Source organism: Centruroides vittatus, unplaced genomic scaffold, assembly GCF_030686945.1.
Source record: "Centruroides vittatus isolate TY-2023 unplaced genomic scaffold, ASM3068694v2 contig_4, whole genome shotgun sequence".
NCBI lineage: Eukaryota > Metazoa > Arthropoda > Arachnida > Scorpiones > Buthidae > Centruroides > Centruroides vittatus.
The window spans coordinates 834691-850854 of NW_027122214.1; the positions used below are offsets into that span (position 1 = coordinate 834691).

The 16164-nt window shown below is 32.3% G+C and overlaps 1 protein-coding gene across 2 annotated transcripts in view; it reads left to right on the plus strand.

Annotated features, from left to right (window-relative positions):
• LOC136976233 (U3 small nucleolar RNA-associated protein 4 homolog) overlaps positions 1-16164 on the plus strand; it is a 65018-nt gene that overhangs the window by 38371 nt on the left and 10483 nt on the right. For both annotated transcript variants that reach the window (XM_067271456.1, XM_067271457.1), the window contains exon 13: positions 15954-16155. In XM_067271456.1, the coding sequence (XP_067127557.1) occupies positions 15954-16155 (202 nt within the window). The remainder of the gene's footprint in view (positions 1-15953; positions 16156-16164) is intronic.

The window sequence follows — 16164 nt, forward strand, 5'->3', positions numbered from 1 at the left end:
GATCAAAAAGTTAGTTACCAAAAATTTTTGTTGTTAATTCCACAAAAAATTTTATCATTAATTCATACAAAATAAATATGGAAACAAAAGGAAGATTATAACTGCTAGTAGTTCTAATGGTCTGTCATATCCACTCATAAAAAAAGCATTGTTTTATATTATTGTGTTAATGTGATGTGATGATCTTTGAGAGATTTTCAAGCTGCAGATATAGTTTTTGGCATCTTTGCTGTTTAGGTAATTTCTCTTGATTGTAGTCTTAAAGGTTTTCCAAGCTTCTAGTATTCTGAATTTTTGTACATTAAAACTTATTTTAATTAATCTCACTTCCTCCTGGTTGACTGGTAGGAAGGCCAGGCTCCCCAGGCTCATTCATGTATTGGGCTAGCACAGTAGACCTACTGTGCTAGCCCAATACATGAATGAGCCTGGGTATCAATTATACTGATTACAAAAAAACATATTCTGGAAATAGAACATAGAATTCTCAGCTTGCTCTAATTTTTTTTTTTTTTTTCTGTGGATGTAAGCCTGAAGCAGGCCCTGAATACAGCCAAAAACATTTGCTTGGACTGGAATTTTGGAGTATAAGAAATGTTTTACAGCTAGAAAAGTGTGCAAGATGGATTTTAAGTCAATTAATAATTCCAGTTTGAGTAGAACTTGGTAATTCATCTTTGTATAATCATACACAAAAAGAATAGCATGTGGATAAAACACATATCTGTGAAAATCATTTTGCGAGGATCCGAAACACTTCCTTTCCCCTTTTTTGTTGAATAGTATCGTTCTTTTTATAAACCTTTAATTCTACGGAAGAATGTGAAGTAAGAAAGTTAAAGAGGCCTTCCAAGGTTAACAACTGCAACGATCTTTACAAAATAGCTGTTAAAAATATATATCAACAAGAAGGAAATAATCATTTGTATTACAGTAACTCGATAGACAATAGAATCAACAAGACGGGAATAAGCGATGTTCTCATCCCCCTTTTTGTTGCACGTGACACGTGGCTGCAGCAATAAATCACATAGATCATCATCGAACCTGACATTGGACATAAACAATATTGAAATTGTAGACAAGATTGCAATAGTTATTGTCAGCTACACGCTAATTGATGGGTGAGAGCTGTCATGTCAATAGAAATTTATATCTTAAGTTCACCTCTGCGAAGCACTTAGGTCTGTAATTTAAACAAAGATCTCAATTTCCGGTGTCCGTACTAGCCAAATCCAGGCATGAACACAATAACAGGTGTGCAAATAAATCCTGACTATATGACAGTTCACACCCCTTGAATTAGGTATAAAATGTGTTCACACCCCTTGAATTAGGTATAAAATGTGTTCACACCCCCATTAGAGGTGTGACGTCAAGGATCTCGAATAGAATTAATCCACAACCTTCCTCCATGCCTTCAACTCTAATTGACGCCGACGACTTACAGATAGCGAGGTAATTTTTGATTTATTATACGGAAATCTCTCTCTCCCCTCAGTTGGTTGAGGTTTAGTTAATAATAGACAGAGGAAAGGGTTAAAAATCTCTCTGAATGCAAGTACGAGCGTCAAACCCCCGCTAACCGCCTCATTAATAATTTTATGAAGGATTATTGTCGCGTCTAAACTATTATTATTAGTATAACCATTATTGTCATTTTTAGTAATGTATGCATCTTTTATATAATATCCTTATTAAATATGTTTAAATAGGTGTGATTACTCAAACGCGGCCAACACTTTATCGACTTACCCACGACCTCCCACTCAATTTTTGCCCTCCTAAACTGCCATCCATTGACCACGTGAGCGGGAATCGCCTCCCCATTGTCGGATAACGGGTTAGACCTCGTCGCTTAACCCCCGATTCTCACAATTTTAATGTGTTTTTGTTTTTTTATTTACATTATTTTGAACCTTGGCAGATATATCAGATTGGGGAGCCACATTTTGAACCTGCAGGATATCAAAAGACTTGCACCAAAAGTGACCTTTACTCATATTAATATTTCTTTGTATCTAAGTTTTATAACACATGGTAAAATGAAAATTGGATAAAATAAAAGAATAAATTAAACTAGGACTTTACACTGTGCAACTTTGTTGTATTGCACTAGAATTGACGCAGGGTGTTGCATTTTTTGTAATTACAAATTATTTTCTCTTTCCTATAAGTATATTGATAAGTAATGAAATGTATCTGTTTAATTTTTAATTTATTTTTATTTGAAACCCCATGAGGCTCATCATGGGGACATCAAATGTTCTTAAAAGGATAGTTATTTGTGTACTTGATAACTGTCAGACACATTATTGAGTTACTAAGCACTTGTAAAAGGTCAGTTTTATGGCCCATAATGGGTATGAAAAGCTTATAGGGAGGGAAATAGGCAGCAACACAATCTCCCCACCCAGCCCTTCTGGTCGGCTCCAAGTCTAATCCAAGCTTTTTCAAAACTTTCGCTTAAGGAAGTATTGCTGATGTTGCATCAGTATGGATGATAAGTGGTTATGTAACTGTATAACAGTTGCTGTCAAGCTACCGCAATCATCCTTAGTCTATTAATTCCTTTTTTCCATAAGGCCATAGATGATGTGTTTAGTGACATAAGCAATATGATAACTGGCAAAATGATAAGACCATCAAATATACATATGCATGACAATACAACATACATAAGACCAGCAGAGAAATCCTTATTGCCAATACTGACAACCGCTTTATCAAGAGTCATTCCTTGACTTAGCTGGACAGTAACTACATAGTCAAGACAAACTGGAAATTCTGACACAGTTCTGATCGTTCTTGCAAAAAGAAACTGAGTATGGTATTATTGGAACTAGTCCACAATACTTTGGTTCCATATAGCTTGGAAAGGCTACCAAAATGCAGATAGGTTGCATATGAAAGTATTCAGCCCAGATTGTTGAAGAATCATAAATTATTGTTTTCACAATTCCTGATGATCCATTTGATAACTTAGCTTGGGCATACAAATTCTTACGAAGAATAACTTTGCATCCAGTGGAGAGATTTAATTCATTTTCTAATCCTGACTCTTCAGTGCAACCTTCCCAACATGCAATACAATTGTTCTTTGCTTCAATAAGTGCTACTGGATGGTTTTCTTTAAGAAATGCTCTGTAATTGTATGTCTTTACTTGATTATTTATTCTCACAGCATTATCAAAAGATCCATTTGATGATATTGGAATGTTTCATCGAGAAATAAAAGCATGGTCATCTTCTGTGCATGCTCCTCTATAAACATGATGAAGAGAATCTCAAAAGTGAGCCTGATAATCTCCTATTTGGTGCATTACTTGATCCAAAAAGAAAATGACACTTATATTTTTAAACAGCCATTCTCCTGTTAAGGTGTCAACATTAGGATTACCTTTCTTGCTAGGCTCAGAATATAGAGGTGAATCCATTACTGGTAGCAGTTGCGAGAAATCACTAAATAATAGAATGCGTAGGCCACCAAAATCAGAGTTATCAGCTTTTGCTTGTTGAAATCTCAAGTTAATCATTGACATATTAGAAATTTCATTGATGATAATGGCTTTTGTATATTCAAATTCATCTTGTAAAATACATTCCTTATTAGCACCTAAATACTTATTCCTCCTATATGGAGATATTTTCAAGGCCGAGTGAATAGTTGCAGCATTGATGGGCAAAGCTGACATTAGACAAAGAGACAGTGGTCCATATCTTTCATGAATAATTTGTGTAACTTCATTAATCAGACACATCTTGCCAGTTCCAGCTTGTCTTATTATAAGTGCAATACCATTTGGTGCATCAACTTGAAGTTTTTCAGCAACAAATTGAAGCACATTCCTTTGTTCAAAATTAAATTTTAAATGGGTTTGTACACGTTGATCCTCATTAATGTGTTGCAGATCTTGATTTTTTGCTTCTTCAACTATGTGTAAATTATTGATTATATTGGAGAGTATTCCTCAAAGTCAGAAGTCCAGTTTGCATTCAAATCAATCTCTCTTTTGCCTAAAGGAACATCACCTGGTAATCTGTCTGGGGTCATTGCCTGATTTTTCATCCATTCCTGTGGATCATATTTGACTGGTATATTTTCATAGTATGAAAAAACTTTATTTTTCTCAAACATACTATCTTCAATTTTCTGATTAGAATCTTTGATTAAGATAAGCATCCATCCAACTATCAAAGCCATCATTAAGTTCTCTAAGATCTCTTCAAGTAGAGTGAAGCACTAATCATCTTGATGATTATGTCTGTTGTCTACTTGAGGAAATACATGTACAATTTTCTCTGTAACTAATCATCTGGTTTTGCAAGGTCTGTTTGATGCAAAGTCTCAGGTTGAGGCTTACTTACGTCATTATTGTTAACAATCTCTACCATATCATTCATTGTAATTGACACCACTTTGAATTTACAAGATTATCTGTGCAGTGCCAGTCCTGATATAAGGTGTGCTGTTGTAAGGAACTGAGTCCGAACGTTATTTTTATTTTATTATTATTTCCGTTTTATTATCTTTTGTTTGGGGTTTATGTTTATTTAGGACGAAGGTTCCCCACCACTCTCTTGTTAGTAATGAAAAAATGAAGATAAAACAACTCACGGAGAAATAAGCGCCATAGGAAACATCTTGCACTCTTGCGCTGCCCGGCAGAAGTAATAGTCCGCAGAAAAAAAATGGAGAGGGAGTCCCCACAATCACTAGTAGAGAAATACTTGATAAACCGTCTTAAACATCCCAGAAAATTATGATAAATATTTTGTAAACGGTTTATAAGCTTTGTCGGAAACTTAAAGCTGCCAGAACAGACAGTTAATGTTAGCAACTAAGTATGTAAATAAGAGGAGTAACCCAGCTCAAGTGTGACGTCACCTCACAGTATAAAACCCGTATGTTAACCGAAGAAGGAGAGGTGATTTCCAAACCGAGGTGATTTCCAAACCGAGGTGAATTCCAAATCGAGGCGACTTTGAGAGAGAGGTTAATTCGAAAGCGAAGTATTTTCTGATAGAAGTCCAGATTGATAATTGGACGATCTAAGGTGCTAAAGAGGAGTTCGATTGACGATTTGACGATATCGAAAGGATTGAGGAAATAGTTTCTTCGTATAGTGAGGTGACGGATAGACGTTTAATTAGTAAGAGATTTTGTTCATAGTTTCTAAGTATTTGATTGTTGAATTTCAAAGGGGAAATTAATATTAAGTTAAGCTAAGTAGCTGAGTTTATTGTCGGGTTGACTTGTTGATTTTCGTTAATAAATTTTGTTTGAATTATTGACATTTGTACGTAGTACGTTCTAGTTGCTAATTAAATATATTTGAACTTTTGATCTGACTTGATATTTATCGTTATTACTACTAATTTTTCGGTGCACGCTTAAAAGCCCAGGCCTGGCAAATTAATCTCGAATCCGCGTAAAGTACCCGTTAGGTTAACGGAAGTTTTACCGACCGTAATTATAGTCGGTTTCCTAAGATACTAAAATTAAGTACTTTACACTGTTTCTCATGCACTAATGTCTCATTTCTCTATAACTGTATTGAACAGTTTAGATACAGCACTCGGCATTGTGGTAGCTTCACTAATGAATGCTAAAGTGTCGCTAAGTGTATATCTAAGGGTTAGAGAATGCTGTTCATTTTTACCATATTTTGCAAGGTATTCTTTCATCTTTCTGGTATTAGTGACAGTTTGTAGATCGATATTCGCTCACCAAGACAATAACAGGTACTTATTGTGATCATTTAGATAGGCATGATTTCTTACGGGTTTATAGTTCCAAAAACCATGCTCATCTTGTTCTAAAGTTGACTTGTTTTGAATAACTTTTGGAAAATTAAAATGACAATATATGTGGCCATTTCAAATTTTTTTACAATACTCAGTATGGTTTGGATCATATAACTGGTAGCAGTTTTGTGATTCATAGTCATTATTTATTCTATGTAACTCTTCTGATCCATGCTTGGCAGAGAGATGAATTTCAGATCTTAGTTGCAAGGGATTTTGATGGACATCCATAACAGTCCAATCGTAAAAATTCTTTGCTTGTTGATGATAAAATGTATCTGATAATCTGGTTATGTCTGGTGTGTTTTCTATCCATATAAGCATATGTACAGTACGTGAACCAAGCCATGATGTTGGTACTCAAACTTGTACCAGAAGTCTTTTACATTTAGATACAAATTCAAAAGTGTCTTAAAATATATATGAAAATGATGATAAAAGAAAATATCAACTATTAGTGGGTAAGTTGATATAAGTCTTTGTCATAATTGTGTTTTGTCAAAGTCTGAGACTGCTTGTTCTGTTTCAGGATTAACATCTAATAATTGCACTAGATCAGGCCACCACAGGACTGCAGCAGATAACATGAGAAATGTTGTTGGTGGCCCAATTTGATCAATCATAGCTTCTAGTTCCTGACAGTTCCAGTCAGGCTCATGACTGCAATTATGACTAGCAAAATGCTTGTGACTGCAATTAAACCAAAATGGTTTAATTGCAGTCACGAGCATTTTGCTGGATCACGAGTAGAATGCTTGTGATCCAGGAGTTTGAGACAATCAATACATTATATTTTGAATAAATGAAGAATCTGATTGTAGTCTATTATGTAATTGTTCCATTGTTCTACTGAACTCGTGTCTTCTTGCAAATATTTTATCTCTTTGCAATGACTCTTCTTTGTATTATATTACAAGCTAAAATCTGAAATCTCAGATCTTTTTGAAACTATTTGCTTGAATGTGTATATAAATATCAAAAGTAATTTTGTGGCATGATTGATTGTGGACTTGATGTATCATTCAAATCTGCTAAGCCATAATGTAAGAGGCAAGGAAACGTCATGCAGATGATGCTGGGTGTACGCTCATCAACAGGGCCAATGACCCTTAGCCAGTTTATTGTATGTTTGATTTGATTCTTCTGTAATATTTAAATCATGCTAGGTAGTCCAGTCATTATTATTTTGTCTGCAGGATTAGTTTCTTCAGATGCAAAAGCTGGATCTGGTTGATCAGTAATCTCCACATGTGCTAGTTGATCTTAGATATTTCCATGTATGGTAGACTTGCCAAATTTTCTTCAGAAATTATAATATCCATGTAAAATTTATGGTTGGATTTAAGCCATATTAACACTGCATGGATTGAGAACCAACTTGAACTTATAAGCCCATAGGAGTGCTAGTGATCATAAAACATCACACAACAAAATTGCACGATATTGCTTTGTCGTGCGTGCTTATGAAAGAACCTTATATCTCAAAAATGAAGTCATGGACCCCCATTTTTTATTACATTTTTGGATTCCTCATTGCAATTAATAGAAAATGGCAAAGTTTAATCAAAATCTATCAAGTGGATTTTGAGAACAAACACAGTTTTGTAAGCCTCAAAGAAGAAGCTTTGTAACACTCTGCTTCAAAGATGCAACACTTTTGCAGTTAACAAATCAGTGAAAGTGGATTCTTACTTCAGTCAATTGTACCTGACATTTCAAATGGCAAAAATTACTGTAATCCATCCAATTATGATTGCTCTAGATTTTTATTAAATTCTGCAGATAAATCTTCATTTATACTTGACAAATTAAATTTCTTATTTGAATGTCATCTACCCTGTTTTCCCGAAAATAAGACAGTGTCTTATATTAATTTTTGCTCCCAAAGATGCACTAGGTCTTATTTTCAAGGGATGTCTTATTTTTCATATGGTATGGCAGCTTCCGGCCACCAGGGGAGCTCACCACAGCACACTCGTACAGCCCAGCAGGGACAGCATACGGTATGGCGGCAGGTGACGGGCCTCTTGATGCCTTGCCTGCACATTTACAAGTGACGGCCGCAGAAGGGGACATCAGGGTTGGTGGTAGGTGACGGTCTTCATGTCCTGCATGCAACTACTCTGCAACAGACAGTGAAGGTAGGGGATAATGGTGGCAGGCTAAAAAGAATCACAGCTGCATGCTCTGATGTTCTGTTCAGCGGGCATGCTTCCAAACGAAAACTTTGCTAGGTCTTACTTTCTGGGAAGGCCTTATATTTAGCAATTCAGCAAAACCTCTACTAGGTCTTATTTTTGGGGAAACACGGTATATCTGAACAAACTGTTCCAAAACCTAGTAATGAAGTTCAGTTCCAGCATTTTAGAGCAGTTAAGTAATATGTTCAGTTTGGGAAGTTGAGATATCAGTTACATGTTTCAAGTGCTTTGTTTTACTTTAATAAATGTGCTTCACATGGTATTAATTCCTAATATGGATGATAAATGTACAGATACATGATATAATAAGGGCTTCAATATTTGAAAACTGACATGATTTGACATTTTCTTGCTGTTTTTCAAAATATAGACATCAGTATTGATAAGAAATCATCTTTATTTTCCTGGAGATAAAAATCATCTTTGGTAGTGTAATTATTACAACTTAAAAATCTTTTATGTTATACATTTTAAAATTATTTTAAGATGTCCATTAAAAGGACCAAATGAAACTAAAATTTATATTCTCTTACTTCTTTCTTGATTTGTAAACTGAGTAATTTTGGTATATTCTATTTCAAATTTTAATTGTCTAGAAGTACAGCAACCCAAGTAGCTATACTAGCACTTGGCACATTTTTTGTTCTCTCTCTAATATAAATGCATTTTGAATCACACTCTCAGTTGTTTAGTACATTATGTAATGAATGGCATTTAAAGTAGTTTATGTGTATGCAGCATTGTCCTATTTGTTTAGTCAGCTGTTGAATTCTAGCCATTCTTCTCATATTTCTATATGATTATATAGTAATAATTATTTTACTGGGATTCGGATTATAAATGTATTCTCTTACTTTTATCTTAATTCATAAATCAAATGATTTTGGTACAGATATTCCAAGAATTTATATTAACTACAGTCTTATTTACTTTAATCGGTTGGTTAGTTATTTTCAGTATAGGAGAAGTAGATGCTATTATGTTAAATTTATAATAAAATGTAATAGTTTATTAATAGTAACTTGTTAATCATATATAGTATTTTATGTTTAATTGTGCATGATGAATAAAATAAATAACTGCTTCTTTAGAGAGTGAAATTCTTTATTCAAGAAGAAACAGTTTGTGTCAAATTTTTTATTTTTAAATTGTTTTCAGATTAACCAGCATTTTATTTGGAAGTAATTAAAAATATGTGAAACCAGAAACATTTCATAAAATAAATTTATGAAATGATGCATTCATTATACATGATTATTACAAATGAATCATTGAGTCATAAAATCCTGTAACTTCCAAAGTATTGAGCTAGGTTTTCCACACTAGACATGAAACAAAGAGAAACTCATATGTAAAGATTTCTTTGTGACACACTGGGTGGCAGCACAACATTCATTGTCAAAATTGCAACCATGCAGCAGAAGTCATTTCCAATGACTGTCTTTCGGCAAAATGGGGCTCTACCCCATTTACATACCGAGGTACCGGTACATCAATACCCAAATGTGGAACTCTCACACTTGGGCATTGCCGTAACAATGACTTAGCACTGTGCAAATGCCTTCCACATCTTTGGACCTCACATCATATGAGGTTTTTCCTGTCATGATATGTAAAGGACACAGTTTATGTGCCACCATTACCTGCACCTCTGGCAGAGCTCCAGGACTGCATTACTGCTGCAGTTGTGACCATCCAGGAAAACATGCTGCAGAAGGTCAAACTGGACTACTGCTTGGATTTGTATTGTATTACCAAAGGAACAAACAGAACATCTGTAGTCCTACAACACAAACGTACAGTTTCTAGTTCTTTTAAGATATCATTTATTGTTGGAAATAGTTGCTTGAAATCCAATGATTCATCTGTAATAACATTGTATATAAAAACTGAAAAATTCTAAAAGGAATCACAAGAACAATAACATATTTTGGTTTTAAAAAAAGTTATATTTTTAAATTTTAAGTTTATATTATTGTTAAAAAGTCTATGATCTGATAAGGTATCTTTTATAAACTTTGAGATTTTTTAAGCTTTTATGAAAAGATCTAAAACAGTTTGATTTTTAAGAAATTCGTACTTCTTACTTTGAGACCTTGACATTTAGATGTAATATTTTCAATATTGTGACAATAGATATAAAGACCAAACAAAAAATAAATATAGTAGAGCATCGTTTATCCGAAAGCCAGTCAACCGAAAGCTTTCCAGTTGGACTGTGTCACGCTGAATCGAACATTTTTGATACTAGATTAACTTCTAAAGTATAATTTTTTTGTTTTTATATTTTTCAATATATTTATTTTGTTTGTACAAAATAAAGAAATAATTTTTAACAATAGAATAGCCTCGATTATTATTATAAAAATTTTCGTTAGGCTTAAAATCGATGAAAATTCAACACGGAGCAACACGCAATGGAGAAAAATTTCAACATCGGATAAGTTAATATATTTTTTGTACATAATCGGTTATTTGAACAACCCCAGTCCCCAATTGATTCGGATAAACGACGCTCTACTGTAATTATAAAGTCTTTCAACTTTATTTAAAACAAGTGAAGAAAAATATTTAATATCACTTTCTGGCATTTTCAGTTTCAGCAAGCTCACTTTCAAGAAAAATGTATAGATATCCCGTGTATAACACAGTTCCACTCTAACATGTTTCAGAAATTGGGGAAATCCTTGTACAGCACTGTTTCTGGTTTCCCTCTAACACAGTTTGAGACTTTGGCAAAAACTCCATACAAACATTCACAACTTTTAAGTGCAATCTCTGTTACTTTAGTAAGCATGCATAGTCTGAAATTTGCCCACAGATTTTATAATATCAAAATTTTCAATTTGCTTTGTGCCTTTCATGATGAAAACTAATGGTGCAATTTTTTTCTTTCTTGTCCTAGCTTTCCTATCAACTAGGTGTCTTTTAAATATAATGATTTATAACAAACAACTTAATTTCAATTTCAGTTTTTATTGTTGAAATTTAACTATTAAAAAATGTAAGACTGACAATTGTAAATAAAATAGACTGTTTCAGAATTATTCAGTAGTCTATTTTACTTTGAACTCAATCATTATTTATTTTTTTAATTTATTGTTATGCATAACAATATATCTAAAAATTTGAAGAAATATTTTCAAAACCATTGCAACTTAAATGATTTTATGAATAGTAACCTAACGAATAACCTAATAAAGATAAAAAAAGATAAATCAATTTCACACATTCTATAATCTTAATTTTATTACTGAATGATGATAATAGTTATAAGAAAAAGTTGTTAAAAAGTTTCAGTATTTAACTGATGCATCTGTTATTGCTAGTTCTTAGAGAATATTTCAGTAATTACAAGTATTATGAGTAATTCTGTGGAAGGTAGTATCATTTTGCAACCCATTATAATTTTAACATGCCCCAATAATTGGATCATGACCAATAGTTTGAGAAACACTGTTCTATTGTACTTGTAATTCATATAGAAACATAGTATTGATGGCACAGTAGTCTAGATGCTCATTTTTTATGCAGTTCAATTTTCTGTATGTCCCTTGTGTACATATATATCATTTTGATGATTTTTGTTCAAAGAATAAAAAATTATTTATTAAACACTCAACTTTTATTTACATCAAATTGTTTCTATTTAATAAAAATATATAATAACATCATATAATTCAAAATATAATCAAGAGTTACTATACAAAATTGTTTTTTGCAGATTTTGATTTAAAACAAAAATTTCCTAAACCTTATACAGTGGAACCTCTATATTCTTCATTAATCTGTTCCTAAGGACTTAACGAAAGGACTTAACGAATATAGAAACAATTTTTCTCATAATAAATAACTGATATTCAATTAATCTGTTTCCGTCCTGAAAAAAAGGTACAAGAATAAAAATTATGTTGTTTGTAAAACTATCTTTATTGTACTAAATAAATACAGTACAGTGGTAGAAAGGGAAGAACAGTATTATTAATATAGTATTATTGTTTAGAAGAAGACATATCAATTAGAACATTAGGTAAATCCATTTATGATCATGGGGTCTGTTTTGCAAATGATTCAGAAGGACTCTATTTAATAAAGAACTTGTCCAATGCTGTGTATTTTTGTCTGTTTTTTAAAACTTTTCTGAAGTAGGTAATTACATTATCATTGAATGTAATTTGGTTGACTATAGCAACATTTGGGTGCCACTTTGTAGCGATTGAAACTTGGTTTCTCGCATTGATTATTTTTCGATAACTCAACAACACATATGACAACCGCACAAAGCAGACTGATTAACTACAGCTAGCCGATTGGTGCGGACAGGCAATTGTAGTGCCACTTCCGGTGTTGGAAATGACGACGAACACAGAAAATACTGACAAATATGGAAAAATAAAAAAAGTCATCAAAATGTGACGAATATCAAATATTACAAATATAGAGGTTCTACTGTATATTCATTTAGCATGTAAAAATTATTTTAATATTGTAAAGACTTATTTATAAATTTAGGACATTCAGTGTATTTTGCATTAGTATTATTATGTTAAATTAGATTTTTTAAAAACTTTTGAATCTCAAAAGTAATTAATAAAATATAATTATGAAAACGTTCTGTTGTCATTGTTGGATGAGTAGGAATATTTTTAAATGATAATTTTAAATTTCTGTCATAGAATTGGTTGTCATGTCTTGTTAACAGTAATATATTGAAATTTACATGATTATGAAGCAATGATATTGCTGTTAATATAATGAACAATTATTATTGCAATGCCTATGATCAGAAATGAAATATGGTTCTTCATTATTGTAAAATTTAATAGTTGTATTGAAAAGGATATTTTTGATTATATCAATCAAAAATATGACATAATGTTACAAGTTTGATTTCTTAAAAATTATTTGTTCTTTCAAAAATTACTCGTAGTGCATCTTGCTTTCTTTTTTACCAACATTTTAATGTATATTATCTAGATCAGTGTTTCTCAACCTCTAACGAATCGTCACCCCCTTCAATAAAACCGTTACGTAGTATCGCCCCTTTCATTTCGAAAAAAATTTTGTTGGGTTCATTAGTTTATTTGATAATTATATACTGTAAAAAATTAAACATTTATTTACTCAGAATACATATTCGATTTTAATATAATTAACAAAATTAAAAAATATAAATGTTAACAAATTTAACAAATATAATAAAATATAACACTTTTTATTGAATATAAAATGTTGGTTAATGTAATTCTTGGTGCTAAGATGGCGGCTCTTCTGATTCCAGCAAGGAAACAGTAGGACACACGTTCTAATCCAACCTATTCTAATAAATTACCATAATTATTAGCAACCAAATTATTAGAATAGGTTAGGTTAGAATGTGCGTCCCAACCTATATATGCACGGTCTTAGTTTGTCATTTTTTGTTGTTGCATAACAATGTGTAGTGTTTAAACATGAATTCATTTTCTTCATTCTATGCAAAGTATGATCTGCAAAGAGAAACACAATCAATTCATTGAAGTAAGGAGTAGCTTTACAATCATTCAAGAGATATATTTGTAGAGTAATGCTAGAAAGAATGGTTCTGTTTCTTGCAACACAATAATAAAGATCACATTGCAATATGGAAACAGCAAATATGCTTACAGGTCTGGTATTCATCCTACTTTTTAGTAGGAAGGCAAGAAATATCCTGCTTTTTAACAGTTAGTCTTGATTGCCATATTTTTGTCTTTAAGTGATAATGCAGGATCAATTTTTTTTCTAAATAAAGCATGTGTAATGCATATTTCTGCCTCTGCTATTCCTTTCTACATTTGTATGTGCAATGCAAGATCTTCTGAATCACAGTTCAAATTTAAAATTTTAAAGTTAAAGTTAAAAGTTTTTTCCAAAGGTACATATTTAATTTAAAGAATTTAAAATTTTTTTTTCAGTAAATTTCAACAACAGTTTTTCTAGTATTTAATCAAATCCCAGTGAAAATCATGAAGGGAAGATTTTTGCATTAGGTTTTTCAAGCAGCTGTAGCAATTTTCCATTGAGTTAGGAGAATGTTTACTGATATTTAATCAACATTAACTCCAGGACCAATATATTCAGTAAATTTTCTGCTTTTATTTGCACTAAACTATTTTGGTTTTCTATATACTTTTAGGTGTAATAAAAGCAGAAAATTAGCTGAGTTTATTATTGTCATTTTCTGTGAAATCCTATTTTAACATCCCTTTACTTAACTTTACGCTCATTATATGTTAACTTTTAGTAGTTTCAACTAATACCACATGAAAACAATTTTAAATTTAGGCTTAAATTTATTGTTTATTGATTTTACATTAAATTTCAATTTTAAAGCATTAGAACCCAAAGGTAATTTTGATTGAATGTTGACAAGATAGAACATACAATAGATAATTGTTAATTTGATATTGTTAACATTTGTCATGATGTATTTGTTTTTTAAATTGTTTTCATATTTACTAATTGTAAATGTTATTGATAAATGAAGGCCATAACCTATCCTGGATTATTATTCTAGTAACTTATAAAGTGATACTTCTTTTTGTTAGAAAATTTCCACATTAAAAAAATAACTAAATAAAATTTATAACAAAGGTTTTTGAATTATGAGAAAAGATGTTTATTCACTTAGAGGTTCACCTCTAATAATGTGGAGCATTGCTTTAATCAGGGTTTCGACAATGTGAGGCTCGGGCAGGTCTGAACTGTCACTAAAATTTGCATTGAAATATTTTTGAAAGAAAAAAAAGCTAGAAATAATTTTTTTTCTATGAAAAATGTAACACAAACATATAAACAATAGAAGAAAATAAGTCCTGAGACCATCCATTCCTGGTTGAGAGCAGATTAAACGTCGATTTTGACCTCTCTTGCAATCTAAGTCAAGATCTCATTACACTTAGTAATGAGTGAGGAACCACTTAGAAAGCAAGAATGAGGAAAAATGTCAATCAGAATGGATGATCAGGACAGAAAATAATAAAAATTGCAAATTTCTGGAACACATCATCATCTCCCAAAAATTCCAAGTATAGATCCAGTTGTTGTGTGTCTCGTGCCTATCTCTGTCTCACTTCCTCGAATTGACACCTTCCCTTTACTGGAAGTCAACCATATTGTCCTAGAGTCATTGAGATGTCAAAGGAACTCGCTCGCAAACCAGGATCGAGTACTTCATTGGGACTATCTTGGAAAAGATGGGAAGACCAAGAAACTGCCACCGACCTCAAACTTCCAAGATTGCGAAAATCTTGTAAGCTCCTATCACACCCACATATAACCTTCTCAATCCCTTGTCCATCTTGATTATCACTCCCCATATTAGCAATTCCACAATAATTAGAGTTTCACTGTATATATTAAGTTAATTTGATCTTTCCTTTCCTTGTTAATGAGAAAATATTTTATTTAATAAATATACTGTAGATTGCTTTTGTTATAGTATTTTATTGAACATCCACCTGTAAATGACGATTTTGGCAGTTTTTTAAATTTCTCCTAGTTACAGTGGCGTAGCGAACATAACTGGCACCCGGGGCACGACACTTTATTGGCACCCCCTCCCTTCTCCAGAAACACATATAGTTTGTTTTGGAGATCATTTGGGCACTCCTCTGCGAGTGGTGCCCGGGGCATGATACACCCCCTTGCACCCCTCTCGCTATGCCACTGCCTAGTTATCCTAATTTTCTTCCAAAAAATCCTACTTCTTAAGCCACAAAATGGAGTAGGTGCATGTGATGTCACATTCTTAAATATTTTCTTCCGATAGCAAACAAATATGAAAGATCTTGTAAATGAACAGCTTTTTTCTTTTTGTTACTTATTTTTGACGATAAAATATAATTATTAAGAGGATTTTCATTATAAGGGAATTTATATTTTATTATTCAGTCACATATAATTATTTTTACTGTATTTTAGGAAGAAGATACATTTACAGCATTATCTCATTCAAATTTTCATAAAGTGCATTTACTTCCAAAAGAATGCAGTTCAGTTCAGTTGATGACTTTCACACCAATGGGAAAGTTCTTAGTGATGATCACACCTTCGCAGAATCTGCAAGTTGTCAAAGTGGATTTGATTCAGCCAACGTTAATTCATAACATATCAAAGCCAAATGGTTGGTATT